The 21,142-nt window shown below is 37.7% G+C and overlaps 1 protein-coding gene across 1 annotated transcript; it reads right to left on the bottom strand.

The window, feature by feature from the left end:
• Positions 1-974: 974 nt before the first annotated feature.
• Positions 975-20,887, bottom strand: LOC117631362 (CBL-interacting serine/threonine-protein kinase 3). Its single transcript, XM_034364473.1, has 16 exons — positions 20,739-20,887; positions 19,561-19,791; positions 19,054-19,116; positions 17,856-17,927; positions 17,530-17,637; positions 17,359-17,439; positions 16,947-17,000; positions 16,722-16,847; positions 16,550-16,639; positions 15,055-15,177; positions 14,813-14,923; positions 14,386-14,499; positions 14,241-14,297; positions 14,077-14,151; positions 13,613-13,723; positions 975-1,257 (listed from the first exon to the last, which is right to left on the bottom strand). Exons 2-15 carry the CDS (start codon positions 19,729-19,731, stop codon positions 13,649-13,651), a joined length of 1,320 nt encoding a protein of 439 aa, XP_034220364.1. The 5' UTR covers positions 19,732-19,791; positions 20,739-20,887; the 3' UTR covers positions 975-1,257; positions 13,613-13,648.
• Positions 20,888-21,142: the final 255 nt, after the last annotated feature.

Genomic DNA, 21,142 nt, shown 5'->3' with positions numbered 1-21,142 from the left:
TTTTATTCAATTATCCTCAATTTAGATTGGTATAAAAATAATAATAATCATCCTTTTTTGTTTTTGCTATGATTTCCTCTTTATGTTCTATCTATTCGCCAAAATCTCATCCTCAATAATAGTGATCTCTAATGGAAAACCTATAATCTAAGATGTACATATTAAAAAGATTCACAAAGCATTATAGTTTTGTAAAAGTGGGCTTCTCTTAATCATTTCTCAGGATTTCACTTAATCATCATTTTAATCTGGAAGCATTTGAAGACAAATCTTATGCATGCATTCATGATGCATGTGAAGATTCATGTAAAGTCTGATAAAAATTTACTCAGCCCGGCTCCCACTCTCTTCTCTATGTGCTAAAAATGTCATCTTCAGGCTCTAAGAAAAATGATATGAACCATAAAAACCTTCAAGAACACAATTCTCTTCAAGTTTGAGTATTTTTTGGTGGATAATTTTCAAGTTTGGGTTGTAGACGAAAGAAGAGAAGGACAACGGGGAAGGAAAAAAATTTCCCCGAAAAGGCATGGTGGGAAATAAATGATTTTTTCATCTCACAATTGCAATTTTCTTATAGGAGAATGTGAAAATATAAATGAAGTGAGAAAATAGAGTGGTGAGTTTAATTCAAATTAATTTCAGTTTATAATAATTTAAAAAAGAAAGAATTAGTTTAGATTTAATCTCCTCCATTGATAGCGGGTTAATTTAAAGGTGTGAAATTTTTGTAAAAATTTGTGTCAAAAACATAGTGCCACGGAATTGATTTTTACGTAGTTCCAACATATGTCCACTTGTTAAGCTTGCAACATGTGTGTTTATCCACGTGTTACGTTTGAGTGATGCCACACATAGGAGAACGTGATGAGAGCATTTGTCCAATATTGGAACGTTGACGGTCCTATCATGGGCTTTTAAGAAGTAGGGTGTGCTTCGCTGCAGATATTATCATCTTGCTCTGCTGCTAAGCCTGCATCTAAAGTCATACTGTATTGCCAATAGATAGTAATGAAGTGTACATAATGTCTTCTAATCTACACCCTCAAGCAGCAGAGAAACTATCAACATCCATCTCACATATTTGCAGCTCTAAGTATATTTTCTATGCTTTCCGACATTAATAGCACAGAAACCATAAGGTCAATGGATGTCTGTCTAAATCTATCGAATGGGGGGTAGAAAATGCCCCTCAAGAAAAAAGAAAAACAAAAGAAAGAATGTTGACATAAAGCACCAACATTACTGGCGATGTACCATCTGATGGGTTTGGGATTCCTTATTAGTATAGGATTCTCAGATATTTAGGTTTGTTTTCTGTTTCAAATAAGTTCCTATTATGTAGGAAGACTTGTTTACTATTTTTGACTCTTTCCTTATGCAAGTTACCACGTTTCTGTTAGTGTGAATCGTGGGCTGTATTTCAGCTGTTTGTTAGTTCATGTAAGGCTATATAATAGCCAAAGGTTGCTGTTCAATAAGAAGTCATTCAATCCAATTATTTGCTTTCTTGTTCCCATTCTCAACAAACTGGTGTCAGAGCTCCCATTGGGCCTGAGAAAAGAAGCTGCAACTTTTGAGTGATTTCCAAACACACGGAGAGAGAGAAGAAGATGACCTCCGAAGGAAATTTTGTGCAACCATCCATTTCACGTTTTGATGGTCATTATGACCATTGGAGCATGCTTATGGAAAATTTTCTTCGAAGCAAAGAGTTTTGGAGTCTGATTGAAACCGGTTATGAAGAGCCGAAGACAAGAGCACGACCTCTGTTGATGCTCAAAATGGCCCGGCCAATATTGAGTCCAACTTAGGGATTAGGTGTGATGAGTCTTTAGCAAGGAAGAGGGCTGAGGCCCTTGGTGAAATGGATTGGTGAGAGACCTGTAGAAGGTAAAAAGAGGAGAAGCAGTCGTTAAGCTTCGGACACCGGTGTGGTGCCGGCCGAAGGCTCTCCGATGCCTAAGTCAGTTACGAGTAGTAATTCTGGCAGAGTAACAGTAAAAGTAGGAGAATGGTTCTTCGTTTTACCTGGGTACTGTTCCCTATTTATAGGGAGGTGAAAGTGGGAGCTTTGCACAAAGTTCCAATGTGGGACTTTGTGCAAGCCATTGTGGTGGCGACACGTGTCCTGGAGATTAGGTTTGGCATTTGGGAGCTTCGGCAGGTGTCTGGCACCTCGGAAGTGTGTCTTCCTTCGGCATGGGAGAAGGCGTGGTTGCCTTGGTGCTAGTCGCTTTGATGCTGGGACTGCTTGGTTCATTATGGTGTAAACAGTAGTCCCCCAAGTTCGCGGTCGAGAAGTAACTTCTGGGTTGGGAACTTGTGAGTTTTGTAATTGTAACCGAGCATTCCAGCTTCGTTGGGAGTCGTAGGGCACTCCCTAGTCCCCCAAGTTGGCAAGCTAGGAGTTGTGTCAACACATGGTAGCTGGGTACCTAGGTATCTGGGCATGTTGCAGATAAGATGGGAGCTGGGGTCCGTAGGGGAGCCAGGCCTTCAAAGGAGCCGGGTCCGTTGAAATGTTGGAGAGGAACGAATTCTTCCATGATTTGTCCATGGCCCTTGCCGTTCGGCAAGGGTCTAGCTATTTTTGTTTTGAGCTCGGGAGCTAGGTCTTCAAGGGAGCTAGGTCATTTTGAAAATTTTCGACTCTCCAAAATTTTTTTTATGGCCCTTGCCGTTCGGCAAGGGTCTAGCCCTCTTTTTTTTTTTTTGAATGGCCGGGCCATTTGGGAATTGAAGACTCCACAAAATTGTTCCATGGCCCTTGCCGTTCGGCAAGGGTCCAGCTCTTTTTTTTTTTTTTTTTTGGAATGGCTTGAAAATTTTAGCATTCTCCCACAAAACCTCCCTGGCCCTTGCCGTTCGGCAAGGGTCTAGCCACACATACATAATAATTTTTTTTCGAATCGTGAAGGCCACTTTGGATTTAGGCCTTCGGCAAGTGGTTGGACTTGGGCCCAAGCTGGGCTTAGGTAAGTGGTTGGGCTAGGGTTTGGATTTGAGAGGAGGGGAAGGTTTTGGGGTTTAGCTAGTGCCGTTCGGCAATATGGCTGTGTATTAGAGCAAGGTGCTTCGGCAGATTTTGAGTAAGGTCAGGTCTTGTCTTGGTTCTGAACGGCAATTTGAAGCTGGAATTGAGCTGGAGTGCCGAATGGCAATTTGGAGCTAAGGTTGAGGCAGCTTACGGTTCTCAAAGGTCTTGGACTGTGCCGTTCGGTAGGCAAGAAGAGTTGGAGGCAGCTGGGGGTGTTGGAGTGCTGTCCTAGGAGGTTTGGCTGATCACTTGCCGATCGGCAAGGGTGGAGTGGGTGCTGTCTTGTAGTGAGAGCACGGGCTGGTGTGGACAGGCTTCGGCAAAGGGAGCTGAGCAGCTGGGGCAGGTTGCTTCGGCAGCTAGTGTTTTTGGCGTGGCAGCTGGGCAGGGTCAGCAGCTTCGGCAAGGCGTCGCAGCAGGTGGCTGAGCAGCTAGTGCTTCTGCAGGGCAGTAGGTTGCTTCGGCAGGGCAGCTGGTGCTGCGGCTTCTAGTGTTTGCTTCGGCAGCTGAGGTGAGGTACGAAAACAGCACTCGATTGGGTTTGGAAGGCCCTTGCCGTTCAGCAGTTGTGGTGAGCAAGGCTTCGGCCATTGGTGGGCAGCAGCTTCGGCAAGGGCAGCTCACGGTGAGTTTTTGTTCGATTCTATTATATTTTCGTGGGTCTTGCCGTTCGGCAAGGCCATTGCCGAACGGCAATTACAGAGGAAGAGGTCGTGAAAGAGGAGGTCAGGCATTCAACAGAGCTAAGGTGGAATGCTTCAAGTGTCACAATCTTGGACATTTCCAATATGAGTGTCCAAAGTGGGATAAGGAGGCCAATTACACAGAAGTGAATGAAGAGGATGAGATGCTTTTGATGTCATATGTTGAATCACATGAGGTGAAACGGAATGATGCATGGTTCCTTGACTCGGGGTGTTCCAATCATACGTGTGGAAATCGAGGTATGTTCACCAATCTAGATGAGAGCTTTCTACATTCAGTTAAATTGGGAAACAATAGTAGGATAAATGTGGTTGGAAAGGGAAATGTGAAGCTGCTATTGAATGGAGTTAACCATGTTGTCCATGAAGTGTACTATGTTATTATTTGAAAGGATTTTAAATTTTAAAACGTTTTATTTTCTGTTTTAATTTTTGGCTAGTTTCTTTTATTTATTATAAGAGTTACAAATTGTTTAATTTTCAGTTTTTATTTTCTATTCATTGCCACCAACTTTTATGGTTAAATGTGTTTGGAGGTTACGAGTTTTGAATGCCTATAAAAGGCCACTCCTCCTTCACATTTCAAATAGACTACAATCAGATTTCTCTATTCTCATACTTTCACATATTCCATACTTTCTATATTATTTTTGGGCAACGGTTCTGTGGCTTGGAGTTTTCTATCCGACTGTGAACGTGCTCATAGCGGATCTTAAGCCTGCGTATTGGGGTCGTATCTTGGAGTCTTGTAGACCGTCATTACCTGCACGTAGGGAGGCTACAAAGGCTTTAGGACAGCGTCTTTGACGTGCTTTCACTATACCAGGCTTGCTTTCTTAATCTTAACTTGTTTTATTTATTTGTTTACTTGGCTCTTTATTTTACTTTACTGTTTAATATTTATTTTGTATATTATTTATATCTAAAAGTTTTGAATAAGAATTTTATAAAAAGGAAAAAACCACAATTTTTAGTAACAATCTAAAGCCTTTGTATGTTAAAATTATTCTTACTGTATTTGTTGTTGCTATAAGTTTCTCCAAATCGTAAACACTCTCTGTCTTCATTAGCTGTGTTTTCCTATTATTGCTTGTCTATACAGTTTTCAAAACTATAGCTTTAAAGTCCAAAGTTAAGGTTTTTCATTTTAAAAAAAGGGGGTCAGCAACACATTTTCATAGTCAAAGCTTTAAAGTCCAACTTTAAAGAAAACCTTTTTACCAATATTAAACCTCTAACCTAATTGGTTTGCACCTTTGTTTTTAAAAAAAACTTATTAAAGTTATTATTCAAAACCTTAAGTACCACTGTTGGAAAGTTTTAGTTACTCGTTTCAGTTTTTCTTGTGTTTTGATTGCTCACACGCTTTGGTTACCAACCCCAAACAAATTTAAAAATTAATTAAGTGCATCAGATTTTGTAACCGTTGTTTTAAGACAAAATTAAAGTTAGATATTTTGTCATAAATTTGGCACGTTTGTTTCTTTAAGTTATTGTTTGTCCACCAACTGTTTGATTAATATTCAATCTTAATTTCTATTATATTTAAATTTCAGATTTTGTTGCTTCATTACTGTTTATTGGAATTGAAATGGATAGTGTAGAAACCAATAATGTTAAACCAGGAAAATTTAATGGGACAAATTTTAAGAGGTGGCAAAGACAACTTAAATATTGGTTAACTGTTTTAGGGTTAGTTTCTGCCCTAGAAGATCAAACCACACCTGATAAAACTACTGAAACCACTTCTAAAACTAAGGAGAAGATGACCAAAGAAGAATTAGAATATCATTGCCATAATAGAATCCTTAGTGCTCTCTCTAATGATCTGTATGATGTTTATCAAGATACTAAAAATGCAAAAACTTTGTGGGATGAATTAGAAGCTGAATATGGGATAGAAGATGCGGGAATAGATCGTTTTACAATCTCAAACTTTAATAACTATATGATGGTTGAGAATAAAACTGTAAGTGAACAAATTCATGAGTACCAAGATTTTTTAAGGAAAATAGAACTTAAGGGTACTAAGTTTAGTGAAGAGTTTAAAGTCTCTTGTCTCATAGATAAATTACCCCCAAGTTGGTTAAACTTTGCAAAAACGCTTAGGCACAAACAAGGAGTTTTAACCTTAACCCAAGTTTTAAACTCCCTTAGGATTGAAGAGAAACATAAATCAAGTAACAAGCCTAAGGAAGAAAAGACAAATGTGAACCTAGTGGAAAGTTCAAACAATAGGAATCGTTTCCAATCTAGAAGGAAATCTTTCAAGAGGACAAACAGAAATAGCCAACCCAACCATAATCAAATCAACTGAAACCAAAATCGCCAGCATAATAGACCCCATAACAATTCCAATGGCAATAGGGATCAACCATGCTTCGTTTGTGGAAGAACAAATCATTGGGCCAAAGACTGTCATTACAAGAAGACCGAGCCCTACAAGCCCAAGCCTAAGTGGAACAAAGGACAAAGTGGTCCTAAAGCCCAAGTGAATGTGTTGGTGGATCAAGATGATCAAGATGAACCCAATCTAAGGTATAGTTTTAAGCCTCTAGTTAATGTAGCATATTTAAGTAATAGTGATTGGTGGTTAGATTCTGGGGCAAACGTACATGTGTGTTTTGACAAACGGTTTTTCAAAAATTACCAGAACTCAAGTGGAGGAAGTGTAACACTAGGAAATGACACCGTCGCACAAGTACGTGGAATAGGAGAAGTGGAATTGAAGATGACATCTGGGAAGACTCTAACTCTCAAGGATGTGCGACATGTTCTTGCAGTGAGAAGAAACCTTATCAGTGGATCGTCCTTAGTAAAACAAGGATACAAAATTGTAATGGAGTCGAATAGGATTGTTATTACTAGAAACGATGTCTTTATTGGAAAAGGATATGTTTGTGATGGATTGTTCAAAATAAATGTAGTTTTTGAAGATAATAAAATTTCTCCTCAAGTTTTTAACGTTGAATCTTGTAATGTATGGCATGGAAGGTTAGGACATGTAAGTTTGAGCAAAATCAAAACGTTAATGGATCTTGAGCTAATCCCTAAGTCTAACATAGACCTTAAGCATAAATGTGAAGTGTGTGTTCAAGCCAAACAAACTAGGAATTCTTTCAAACTTGTAGAGAGAAACACCCAAATCTTAGAGCTCATACATAGTGATGTGTGTGATTCAAATAGGTCTCCTACTAGAGGTGGAAACAAGTACTTTGTGACTTTTATTGATGACTTCTCTAGGTATTGTCATATTTGTCTTATTAAGACAAAAGATGAGGTGTTTAATAAACTCAAGATTTATAAAAATGAGGTAGAAAACCAATTGGAGAAAAAGATTAAAAGACTTAGATCTGACAGAGGCGGAGAGTATACCTCAAATGAGCTTGGAGTGTTTTGTGAAGAACATGGAATTATACATGAAGTTACTCCACCATATTCACCCCAATCTAATGGAGTGGCTGAAAGGAAAAATAGAACCCTGATGGATATGGTAAACTCTATGCTTCTTCGTAGTGGACTACCTGAAAATTTGTGGGGGGAAGCAATGTTAACTGCTTGTTTCATACTTAATAGGATAACATTGAAGGATAATGAGAAAACTCCTTATGAGTTATGGAAAAGAAGATCACCTAACCTTAGAATCCTAAAAGTGTGGGGGAGTTTAGCTAAGGTACTCATACCCGATCCAAAGAGAAAGAAAATAGGTCCTAAGACTATAGACGCAGTTTTCCTCGGTTATGCGAAAAATAGTAGTGCCAATAGATTCCTGGTGATTAACTCTGAAGTAAAGGAGGTTGCAAACAACACAATTATGGAAGCAAGAGATGCTACATTCTTTGAAGATATTTTTCCGTACAAGACAAGAATTTCTAAGGAAGTACAAATAAGTGAAAAGCCTTCTAGCTCAACTACGATTGAAAATTTAGAATCTCAAGAACTTAGAAGAAGCAAAAGGGCGAGAATTGAGAAGAACTTTGGAGATGATTTCTATACCTTTCTAGTAGAAGGAGATCCCACAACTTATAAGGAAGCCGTTATGTCTGTGGATGCACCATTCTGGAAAGAGGCTATAAATGATGAGTTTCAATCTATAATTCAAAATAACACATGGATGTTAACGAATTTGCCTGCTGGAAATAAAGCGATAGGGTGCAAGTGGGTGTTTAGGAAAAAGTTGAAACCTGATGGAAGTATTGATAAGAACAAAGCGAGATTGGTAGCTAAGGGTTTTACACAAAAGAAAGGGATAGATTATTTTGATACTTACTCACCTGTTTCTAGGATTACCACCATAAGGACCTTGATAGCTTTAGCATCTGTGCATAATTTAGTGATTCATCAAATGGATGTGAAGACAGCGTTTCTAAATGGAGACTTAGATGAAGAGATCTATATGGAGCAACCCGAAGGATTCATAGTTAAGGGCCAAGAACACAAGGTGTGCAAGTTGGTTAAATCTTTATATGGCTTAAAGCAAGCTCCTAAGCAATGGCATGAGAAATTTGACAAGGTGATTCTAGATTATGATTTTAAGTTTAATGGTCATGATAAATGCGTTTACTATAAAGAGAATAATGGAGAACACGTAATCTTGTGCCTATATGTTGATGACATTTTGATCTTTGGGACGAATTTAGAGATTGTGAATAATGTGAAGTCATACTTATCTAGGAATTTTGACATGAAAGATATGGGAGAAGCAAATGTAATCTTAGGAATGAAAATTGAGAAGACGACACAAGGAATCTCTCTAAGTCAATCTAGTACTATTGAGAAGATGTTGAAGAAGTTCAATTACTTTGAGTGTAAGCCCACACCAACACCTTATGATCCCAATGTTCATTTAAAGAAAAATCAAGGTGAACCGTTTTCTCAGCTGAAGTACTCCCAGATGATAGGTTCTTTGTTGTATATTGCAAATAAGACTAGACCAGACATTGCTTATGCTGTTGGAAGGTTAAGTAGGTATACACATAATCCAAGCAAGGAACATTGGAATGCTTTGGAAAGAGTTTTCAAGTACCTAAGAGGAACAATAGATTATTCACTATGCTATAAAGGATTTCCAAATGTAATAGAGGGATATAGTGATGCAAATTGGATAACTGACAATGAAGAAGTGAAGTCTACTAGTGGTTACATTTTCTTATTAGGTGGAGCTGCAATTTCATGGGATTCGAAGAAGCAAACAATTATTTCTAGAAGTACTATGGAGTCTGAACTCATAGCTTTGGATACTACTTGCACTGAGGCTGAATGGATTAAGAGTTTATTAATGGATATGCCTATGGTGGAGAAACCATTGCCTGCTTTATCTATTCATTGTGACTGCAAGACTACAATAGACTTGGTGAAACAATCTCACACAAATAGGAAAATGAACAGACACATACATGTGAGATATAAATCTATGAAGAGTCTATTAAGTAAGAACATTGTGTCTTTAGAGTATGTGAAGTCGGAGAACAACATTGCTGACCAATTGACTAAAGGTCTTTCTAGGAGCAGAGTCCTAGAAATGTCGAGGGGGATGGGCTTAAGCCCATAAGGGAGTCACCTAGGGAGGTAACCCAACTTCTGTGATTGGCGATCCCATGAAGGAAGTTCAATGGGTAGAAACAATCCATACTGCGTGACTCATTGAGCACTGTTTATATCATGTGGAGGCATCCCAGAGATGTCCTCATGCTCATCCCTATGACATCAGTGCTATATAATGTGACGTTAGGAAGGGAGTTATCCCTGAATGAGTTTCGAGGCGGGCAATCTCCCGCAGGGTGCAGGTCACATGTACTCTTGGAGAACTCACCTAAGTGAGAGACGTCGTGAGGCCGCGACTGTGAGAATTGGGCTATTCTCTAGCAACTCTCATGAGAATCAAGATTAGCGCATGGCCATAAATAGCGCTACCCCGCTTCCAAGCCTCAACCAATACTATGTGTGGGATATGTTGAAGTTTGGTCAAAGGTACCGAGTTGAATACTGTGTACACTCAGGTTCCTCAAATGGAAACTATCATCACTAAGTGAAGGTTCAAGCCCGGAAGGCACCTACACCTATTGCATAGTATTATGTTGCCCATATGTATATTTTCTTTATATTTTACAATTTTAAAATTTTAAAACCCTTTGTGGGGGATTGTTATTATTTGAAAGGATTTTAAATTTTAAAACGTTTTATTTTCTGTTTTAATTTTTGGTTGGTTTCTTTTATTTATTATAGGAGTTACAAATTGTTTAATTTTCAGTTTTTATTTTCTATTCATTGCCACCAACTTTTATGGTTAAATGTGTTTGGAGGTTACGAGTTTTGGATGCCTATAAAAGGCCACTCCTCCTTCACATTTCAAATACACTACAATCAGATTTCTCTATTCTCATACTTTCACATATTCCATACTTTCTATATTATTTTGGGCAACGGTTCTGTGGCTTGGAGTTTTCTATCCGACTGTGAACGTGCTCATAGCGGATCTTAAGCCTGCGTATTGGGGTCGTATCTTGGAGTCTTGTAGACCGTCATTACCTGCACGTAGGGAGGCTACAAAGGCTTTAGGACAGCGTCTTTGACGTGCTTTCACTATACCAGGCTTGCTTTCTTAATCTTAACTTGTTTTAATTTTTAGTTCCAGAGCTCAAGAATAATCTCTTGAGCATACGACAACTTCAAGAAAGAGGCTTAGCGATATTGATTAAAGGGGGAGTCTGTAAAATCTATCATCCGATGAAGGGCTTGATTATTTAGACTGCGATGAGTGTAAATAGAATGTTTAAACTGCTAGCTCAGACTCCAGTCCCTACAAATGCTCAGCCAGAAAGATGTCTTCATACAAGCTCTCAAGATCTCTCTTCCCTTTGGCATCGACGATATGGCCACTTGAGTCACAAAGGTTTGAGAACCTTGCAAAACAAGAAGATGGTTCATGGACTTCCTCAGTTTCAAGCTTCAAACACAACATGCACGGATTGCATTAATGGCAAACAGCACCGAGATGACATACCAAAGATAAGTACGTGGAGAGCAAGTCAGCCATTAGAGCTCATTCATGCAGACATTTGCGGGCCTATTTCCCCAATATCCAATAGTGGCAAAAGGTACACATTATGTTTTATTGATGATTATAGTCATAAATCATGGGTATATCTGTTGACAGCAAAGTGTGAGGCACTGAATTGCTTCAAGCTTTTCAAAAAGATGGTGGAGAAAGAGAAAGGACTATTTGTCAAGTGCTTGCGGACAGATAGAGGGGGTGAATTCACTTCAAATGACTTCAATGATTTTTGCAAACAAAGTGGAATCAAGAGACAATTAACCACTGCATATACACCACAACAAAACGGCGTAGCTATGAGGAAAAATCGAACCGTGATGAATGTGGTCCGTTCTGTGTTGTCTGATAAGAAGATTCCGAAAAGATTTTGGCCGTAGGCTGTGAATTGGACTTTCTATGTTCTGAATAGGTGCCCGACATTGGTAGTGAAGAATGTAACACCACAAGAGGCATGGAGTGGAGTAAAGCCCTCAGTTGAGCATTTTCGGGTCTTCGGATGCCTAGCTCATGTTCACATTCTAGATGCAAGAATAGGTAAATTGGATAATAAAAGTTTTTCTTGTGTCTTACTGGGAGTTAATGAGGAGTCCAAGGGGTATAGATTGTTTGATCCTATAGCTAGAAAAATTGTTGTGAGTAGAGATGTTATTTTTGAGGAAGAAAAACAGTGGGATTGGGGAGTGAATTATGAGGTGCAAATCTTGTTAGACTTGGAGTGGGGAGAGAATGAAGAAAACAATGAGGGTGAATAGAGGGTGAGTGAAAATGGAGATGAAGATGGCAATGGTGATAGAGGGGAAATAAGTGAGAGTAAGGGCAGTGAAGAAGCACGGGGTAGAAAAGTAGGAAATCCTAATGGGCCTGATGAGAATGAAGGGAGAGTGAGACGTCCTCCTCCTTATTTGAATGATTATGTTAGTGGAGAAGGTTTGAGTGAAGATGAGGCACACATGGCACAAGTTGTGGCAACTGAAGATCCTTTTCATTTTGAAGAAGCAGTGAGGAATGTAAAGTGGAGACAAGCTATGGACAGTGAGATCAAGTCCATTGAAAAGAACAAGACATGGAGATTAACTGAGTTGCCTGCTGGAGCTAAAAAGATCGGTGTCAAGTGGGTTTACAAGACCAAGTACAATGAGCATGAGGAGATTGACAAGCATAAGGCACGCTTAGTAGCCAAAGGCTACTCACAGAAGCACGGCATAGACTACACTGAGGTCTTTGCACCAGTGGCAAGGATGGACACGGTGAGAACGATCATTGCTTTGGCAGCACAAAATGGTTGGAAGATTTTTCAGTTGGATGTCAAGTCAGCATTCCTTCATGGAGAGCTAAGTGAAAATGTTTACGTTGAGCAACCAAGAGGTTACGAGAAGAAAGGCAAGGAGCATTTGGTCTACAAGCTACACAAGGCTTTGTATGGATTAAAACAAGCTCCACGAGCTTGGTTTAGTCGGATCGAAGCACAATTCATCAATGAAGGCTTCCAGAGGTGTGACAGTGAGCAAACTTTGTTTACAAAGAGGAACAGAGAAGGAAAGATTATCATTGTAAGTATCTATGTTGATGATTTAATTTTTATTGGTGATGATGAGGATATGATGTCTGAGTTCAAGAGTTCTATGTTAAGAGAATTTGATATGTCTGATTTGGGAAGCATGAGATTTTTCCTTGGCATCGAAGTACTTCAAAGAGCAGATGGTATCTTTATATGTCAAAAAAGGTATGCACTGGAAATTCTGAAAAGATTTGGGATGCTGGAAAGCAATGAGGTGAATAGTCCGATTATTCCAGGCTTTAAGATCAGTAAGGATGAAGACGGAATCACTGTGGATGAGACATACTTCAAGCAATTGGTGGGAAGCTTGATGTACCTTACTGCCACGAGACCAGACATGATGTTTGTCACCATCCTCATAAGCAAGTATATGGAAAAACCAATTGAGCTTCATCTACAAGCTGCGAAGAGAGCTCTTCGATATCTAAAGGGGACTGTGAATTATGGCATCCATTACAAGAGAGGTGGAGATGGTAAATTGCTTGCTTTCACGGATAATGATTATGCAGGAGACATGGAAGATAGGAAGAGTACAAGTGGCTATGTGTTCTTACAAGTTCTGGTGCTGTGTCATGGAGTTCGAAAAAACAGCCAATTGTTACGCTATCTACTACGGAAGCAGAGTTTGTAGCAGCTGTAGTGTGTGAGTGTCAAGCAATTTGGATGAAAAGGGTATTGAAGGAGCTCGGGCATGGTTATGAAGTCTGTACTCATATCAAGTGTGATAATAGCTCAACCATTAAGCTTTCAAAGAATCCTGTGATGCACGGTCGCAGCAAACATATCGATGTAAGGTACCACTTCTTGAGGAATCTTACAAAGGAGGGTTCAATTGCTTTGGTTCATTGTGGGAGTGATGATCAAGTGGCAGATGTAATGACCAAACCACTAAGGTTGATGTGTTTCAGAAGCTTCGGAGTCCGTTGGGAGTTTGTGAAATTGCTGATGTAAACTAAATGCTTGATGGCAGTTAGGTTAAGGGAGGGAATGACGGGTTTGGGATTCCTTATTAGTATAGGATTCTCAGATATTTAGGTTTGTTTTCTGTTTCACATAAGTCCTTATTATGTAGGGAGACTTGTTTACTGTTTTTGACTCTTTCCTTATGCACATCACCACGTTTCTGTTAGTGTGAATCGTGGGCTGTATTTCAGCTGTTTGTTAGTTCATGTAAGGCTATATAATAGCCGAAGGTTGCTGTTCAATAAGAAGTCATTCAATCCAATTATTTGCTTTCTTGTTCCCATTCTCAACACCATCATGGCAAAATTTGTTGAAATATAACGCTGATTTTACTTCACTTTTTGCATATCCTCCTCAGTCTTCCAAACAACATCCTCCAGGCATGTAGAGAGGTTCTTATAGAACTGCAGAAAAAAAGGGTAAATAATTCAACTAACATTCAAGTATGTCAACTTCTAACCTCCAATGTACTAAAAAGCTAGCTCACATATGTTGGTTTCACATATGTTAAGGTAGTGATAAGTAGGCTAATAGTAAGCTAGCTCACCCCCCAACCCCAAAAAAAATCCAAAACAATTAACAAAAACCAGGCCCTCTATCTTACATGCACTTGTTCCAGACCATGCCCCAAGTACGACAACCATAAATCCTTGTAGGAAGCTTATTTTACATATCGCATTTTCCCAGAAAATTGGATAAACATATCATGAGACTATACACATCAAATAATAAATAAAGTTCACAGAAGCAAGAGTACCTTGTGGAACTCCAAGGTGTCCCCTTTGGCTTTTCGCACCTCAACCATGTGAAGAGAAGGTGCCACTTGAAATACCTGATCAATGCAAGTGTATGTAAAAACAAAGTCTAAACTGATACTGATCTATCTTACTAGTTACATGATCAACACAACTTGATATGTACCTCTGTGGCAACATTAAGGTTTCCCTTTCTTCCAGCTTTCATGTTTTCAAGCCTCAGCTGAGAGAATACATAAAACTCGTTATCTTCCCAACATAGTACACAAAATGCCTCAAATCCTAAAATTCCAAATTCTGCATGTCCTCACCTTGTAGTTTTTTTTATGTACGTCAAAACCAAGAGGCTTTGCAGCTTCTTCAATTTTATGAATTATCTCATTGGCAGGGCATTTGGATGTGAACCTTGTTTCTCTCTTAAATTCCTGCAGATTAATTTTACACAAAAGGATAAACAATAGCAGATAACATCAGAAAAAGCAATGTGTTTTATAGAACAATGCGTTTTATTTTAACTGTTTTTTAGTTTTCACTAATTACACTTATCTTTCCTATTACAAAAATTTATGTAACTTTAAGTCTTTTATCACCAAGATTCCAAAGAAACCTAAAATGCTGAGGAGAGAGTGACGGAAAATTTCACAACATATATCGGACTCCTTATAACGTGTAACAGGCATAATACTATGTACAACACATGCAGCTAAAGAAATCCAGCAAGCCCTTCAACAAGCAAACCTGTTCTACATCAAACAAATTCCCCAGGTTAAGCCCCTTCGACATTGAAATTAACTCAAATGCATTCATAGCTGCTGGTTGTTCTTCCTTCTTTTCTGTCACATGGTGCTCCTGTCATGAAACCAAGAACATGCATCAGACAAATTTTAGAATAGCACCAATTTCTTTCAAGAAACTTTTTATTATGCCTACCACCCAAAGACAAAATCTTATTCATAATTAATAGAATCCCTTCCACATACTTCTGAATCCTTAAAAACAGCTTCTACATCATCCAAGTTTGTATCTTCTTTCTCCTCAAACACAAGTGACTTGTAATCCTTCTTGAACCATTCATCTTCAAGAATTTCAGCAATAGTGATACGCTGCCATATAAAACAGGAAATCAGGATTGCCAACTAAATGACTGGTGGTGAGAGAACATTTAAGGAAAGTCCACATAAAAAATTTGGTCAATGATAAATTCTCAGTTCTCGAGGCCACTTCAAAAGCTGCACAAAGTGTAATTTGGGGTACAATTATACATGCTCAACATATTCAAAAATCAGGTTAATGCAAATGAATTTTAAGTAACATATCATGTTATCATGAATTTTAAGTAACAGGTCATATTATCATGAGTTTTTACGTGAATTTAAGAAATTGAAAGGGAAATAAATAAGTCAATTTGTAAAACAATTTTTTTTAAAAAGGAAACAAGATTTATTGCAAAAGTCAATAAATTACAAAGGTGGTCAAGATGACCACAATAAAATAGTAAAGGAAAGCAGAAACGGCGCAGGAAAAATGTTCAATATATGTATTCTCAGTTTCTGTCTCCATCTGTTGTGACTAAAAAAGGAAAATTATGAAATAAATATGTAACAAATGGATGACACAATGGAGGGTGAAAAGCACACAGCATAATGCCTCAGTTTATTCACAACTGACATTGGTTAGGCACCTTCAAATCATTTTGGTAATCATAGGAGATCGGAATGGATGTTCAAACTTGACCGTTGAAGGAAAGGTTTCCAAAACTTTATTTCTGTTTTGCCTAGGTAGTAGATTTTGAGTTCAGCTGGAATTACGTGGAGGCATTCACTTCCTCTCATTCTCAGTTCCCGTTGCTATCGTGGGGTTTCCATTCCTTTATGTTTTTTAACTTCTTATTGAGTTTTGTAACTAAGTAGACTATGCTCTGATAAGTCCATGTTTAGGGTGACCTTTATTTGTTTAAAGTGTCTCAGACCTCAATGAGATTGTTGGAGATTGTTCTTTTGAGGATTAGGGATTATTATTGGGATTTTTGTACAGGTCAAGAATTTGGGATAGTGCTAATTACAGGGGAGACTGCTGGATTTTAAGTAGAAGTCGAGTCCTTATTTGCTCCAAGGTTTGGATCAAGGTAGGTTAGCTATTGGGCCCACCACCCAACTGGTATTGGACATGCTCAAGACTCCTTTATGGTTCCAAGGGGAGAAATCCAAGAGTAGGTCCCAACAGTTTCCTCTTTGGCTTTTTATGATTCCTTTGTTGTTTTGTGTTTCATGGACTACTTGACCATGCTTCTAATTTCTTTTCTTTTTGTTTTCTCTTAATAAAACTGTATTTTTTTAACCATAAAACCATTTGTTTTTAGCATGAATATCCATCACTACCCAGGTGGAGATTACGAAAAGTGGCACTATATTAATCAGATATGAGAATCGGCTCCAAAGCCATGAGCTTATCAACGGAATGCGCACAAGTACTTACAGTCATAGGATTGGGATCCAAAATTCGAGCTATTAACTTCATGGCACCAAAAGAGAGCCAAGGGGGGCAAGTGAATTCAGCTGCTGAGATCTGCACACATAGCAACAGAAAGTAATAAACAGAAGATGAAGAAGACTACATGGTTGCACTATACAATCAGTAAATTGCTCACTTTTTTATACAGGGTCATAAGATTAGAATCATCAAAAGGCAAGTAACCTGCAAGCAATACAAAGAGTATCACTCCACATGACCACATGTCCGCAGTTGCCCCATCATAGCCTCTATCATTAAGGACCTAAACTCAAAGACAGTACACGTTCACAAGATTAAGGATCAAAAGTGTAGAAAGAGATATATAATGTGGAAGAAGTTTGGCATGAATAAGTATCCACACCTCAGGAGCAACATAATTTGGAGTTCCACATGTAGTGTGAAGCAAGCCGTCATCCTGCCAGTGCAATTTTACAGTAAAAAATAAATGCTGGACCTTTAAGATGTGTCATGCCATTTCAAAAATGCACCAACCTAATTAAAACAATAGTCGCATGTGCATCACAGATTACAGTGTACATGAAAGTCTTAAGTGAGCCAGAGACTAAATTTCAGATATCTTCAATCTTATAAATGTTATACCAATTTCAAGAATTTCAAAAAGAGTTCAAAACTTGTGTCTACAAATAGTTAAAACAACTTAAATATATTTATATAGAACCTCCAAACAAGAAGCTAACATCAGTAGGATCAAATGATATTTACAGATGAATGATGAAAGAAAGTGAATTCAGATGGCATTATATTATTTATACCCTGACTTGTTGGGACAGTGCACTCAATCCAAAATCTGAAACCTTAAGGTTCCCATATGTATCCAATAGCAAATTTTCTGGCTGCAAGAAAATCCAAGAAAATGAAAGGTTATTATTTATCGTTCTCTTATATTTATATCTGTTATTCACTTGTTTGCAAAGGTTAAGTACCTTCAGATCTCTATGATAGACACCTCTGCTATGGCAGTAATCAACAGCATTAATAAGCTGTTGGAAGTATCTCCGTGCTTCATCTTCTCTCATCCGTCCATTGTTTACCTTCAAATAGAAAGAATTTTCCATCAGAAAATACGCACTCTCTACCAAATAATTAGCGGCCCTTGAAGAGAAAATATGCTAAATGGGAATGGTTAAACTGTGTTCTGGACTCCAATATGTAATTTATTTTTGTAAAATGGATAATGAAAAAAAAAAATTGAATAAAATGGATAATGAAAAAAAAAAAATTGAACAGAACTGGCAGAAAATTAACTCACAATTTTGTCAAAGAGCTCCCCACCGGTAACGAACTCCATAACTATAAATATCTTTGTCTTACTCCCCATTACCTGAAAATATGGAAAATTATCAATAGACTCTGCACCTTAAGGAAATCAACTTAAGGTCAAAATGTAGTGAAATTTTTGCTGGTTTTCCCTTATTAGAAACTTCCTTCCTAGTCCTGCAGCCAATTGCAAAATCTTGCACCACAGCAGCTCTACACTACATATGGTCCACATCATCACTGCTACTGAAAACGGCACACTTTTCTATTTTTGCTATGTTTTATTTGGCTAGAGATATTGTGGTGGTATGACAAAATTACAACAATCCAACACAAACAGAGAATGAGAAGAAAGAGCGAGGGAAGGAATTGAACTTTTTCAGAGAACACTTTCTTCTTCTTTTTTAATCACATATTCCTGCCAATTTGTAGTGGCTATGGATCATCAACTGATAGTAGTGAGGAGATACTTAATAGAAGAGAAAATCTGGTAAGAATTGTTTATAGTGCCTGCAATTTTGTATGTGTTCGTATTCCATAGCAGCAGTGATGTCTACCAGGCTTCTATTTGCTGCACATTGGCATTGAGGAGGGTAGGAATCCACAGAATTGACAATGTTTTCCCCAGGGAGTAAAGCTGTACTTATTAAAGATTAACATATGCAATACAAAATCATGACTAAAGTCGTGTTTATCATCCCAATAGTGAAATATTAACATCTCCTGATGAAAGGTACCAGTCATTGCAATTTTGAACTTTCAGATTTATCCCAATACCATAAAATTTGGTAAGGTAGAAGGATAACTCCAATAAAAATGCGCTCCTTGGAAAAGAAAAAAGAAAAGAAATTTTGGTTGGATTTTATTTTTTAAGGACATGCAAACATCTCTTTGGGAACCTATTGAAGGAAGTAACATATTTTGGCTGAAGAAAACAGAAACAAGTTGGTGATATTCCTCCATTAACTTATGACATCCATATAACAAGAAGGCCTACTTCAGATAACTTGCAAGGTGAATGTAGAAAGCCACACACCACATGTGTTGCACGTTGAAGTTCACACACACACACACACACACACACACACACAAATATATATATATATATATATATATATATATAGAGAGAGAGAGAGAGAGAGAGAGAGAGAGAGAGAGAGAGAGAGGGAGAGAGAGAGAGTGAGAGAGACCTCAAATAACCGAACAACATTTGGATGCTTAATCAGCTTCATTGTTGCTATTTCCCGTTTAATCTGTAAAAGTATGAAAAAGCAAAACATATACGATTAGACGTTTATTACGAAGTCAACTTCTTAGCTCCTTTCTGCTAAAATTTTAAATTATGTTCAGGATACGCATACAAAAAGAAACCAAAAAGAAAACAGAAAAAACAAGAACCCTTCTAAACTTTCCCAGGTACAAAATTTTCAACCAATTAAATGTACATCATCTTAGGAATGCAATCAACAAGTGGAATTAGGCCTGCAAACTATTTGCAAGACAACATCTCAAAATCTTTTCATATTTTAATGAAACAGCAACTGAGAAATAACAACTCATAGCCAAAGCAGAATTGAAAAGAATCTTCCGTAACTAGATCACACATGTAATGTCTAATTATATATAAAAACAAAAATTAAAGAAAAATAAGGAGAAGAGAGAGAATGAACTGCAATTAAGAATAACGTGAAAGGGACCTGTTCAGCCATCTTGTGTTTGAGAACCTTCTCTTTGTCAATAATCTTGAGAGCTACAGGTTCCCCAGTATCAGAATTTCTAGCAAACTTCACTTTTGCAAATGTTCCCTCACCAATTGTCCTTCCCACCTCATATTTACCCACTCGACGCTTGATTTTTGGTTGATTCATTCTCGATTTATTAATTCAATTTCTGACACTTGCAGTTGTGGGGGCTCTCAAAGATGGGTCCTGAAATGCACATCAGAAAACTTGTGTCTCATACGCATTTGATTGCCAAGGATAATCTAGACCAACATGAACATTATTTTAACTCAAGCAAAACCCAGAAACTACTTGTACCATTATAAACCCAACAAATTATGCAATAATTGTCTTGTGTTAAAAATTATATAAATTTAGTGATACAAGTGTTGGGTAACTGAAACAAATAGCACAAGTGTTAGGAGAAACCTCATTACTCAAATCAAGCAGCCAACTAGATACATACCATAAGAGTAGTGAAATATAGTTGGTGTTCTAAATCCACAATCCCAGATACAATACAACCAGAATGTGCTCACACAACCAGAATTTAAACCCACTTCATAAAAGCCCAAGTAGTACAATCCGGATAAATAAATAAGGAAAAAAAAAATTGCAATGCAAATTGAGATCCGGATAAATAAGAAGACCAAAATAATTAATTCAATCAAAGAAGAATCGTAGCTAAAACTTGACAACTAGTATCTACCAAAAAAAAAAAAAAATTGATCTTATTACAAACCCCAAAATTCCTTCACCTATGCAAACCCAACCTCTTAAACACGGCATGCACTTCAGGTATTCAAAACCGAATTCCAGAATTGATCCGACCCAGAAGACCCAGAAACGAATTTCTCTACACAGAGCCCAAATTGAAAAACTGAACACAGAAACCGCCTCTAAGCTGTCACAGTAATCTTCAATAATTGGGCTTCAAGAAACAACCACAAGGAATTAATATGCCAATGAATGAGTAATTTAAGAAGGCAATTACTGAATATGAACATGAAAAAAACATGCGTATATACAAATATATGTGAAGAACTATTTTTCAATACAAATATATGTGAAGAACTATTTTTCAATTAAAAAATAATAGAATATGAATAATTGTAAAAGTGGAATTGAGAAAGAGAAAAGACATGAGGATATACTTGAAGTTTATGAGATAAAGAAGAGAGGCTGGCAGCTGAGCTGAGCTGAGGTGTTGCCGATTATGGAATGGCTTTTGAGTTGTCTTAAAAGGCCAAGATAGACATTATGTTGATTGCCATGGAATCGTTGCAGACAAATGCTAAAGCTGCGAATATTTTCTTCTCTCTCCTCCTTTTATCAATCATTTAAGTTACTATTATTATTAAAATCACTATTATTTTTGGATTTTGATATATATTTAATCCATTTTATATATTGTATGAGGAAAATGAATAATTGATGCGTTCCTATCAAAAATTAATAATAATAATAATTGATGTGTTGTACAGCTTTTTTTCCTGCCGCAAGAGAATCTGGTCCACGTGTTATGTGATGCGTTGTACAGCTTTTTTTCTTTTGTCGT

Source organism: Prunus dulcis, chromosome 6 (assembly GCF_902201215.1).
Source record: "Prunus dulcis chromosome 6, ALMONDv2, whole genome shotgun sequence".
In the NCBI taxonomy this organism is placed as follows: Eukaryota; Viridiplantae; Streptophyta; class Magnoliopsida; order Rosales; family Rosaceae; genus Prunus; species Prunus dulcis.
This window is presented reverse-complemented; position numbering and strand designations above follow the sequence as displayed.

Excerpts from the sequence above, each read along its gene's own strand:
- LOC117631362 (XM_034364473.1), bottom strand. The coding sequence starts at position 19,731 with ATGAATCAACCAAAAATCAAGCGTCGAGTGGGTAAATATGAGGTGGGA. Across the intron at positions 17,001-17,358 it reads CACTGTCCCAACAAGTCAGG|GATGACGGCTTGCTTCACAC; the intron begins GTATAAATAATA and ends TTGCACTGGCAG. Across the intron at positions 14,298-14,385 it reads TACATAAAAAAAACTACAAG|CTGAGGCTTGAAAACATGAA; the intron begins GTGAGGACATGC and ends GTATTCTCTCAG.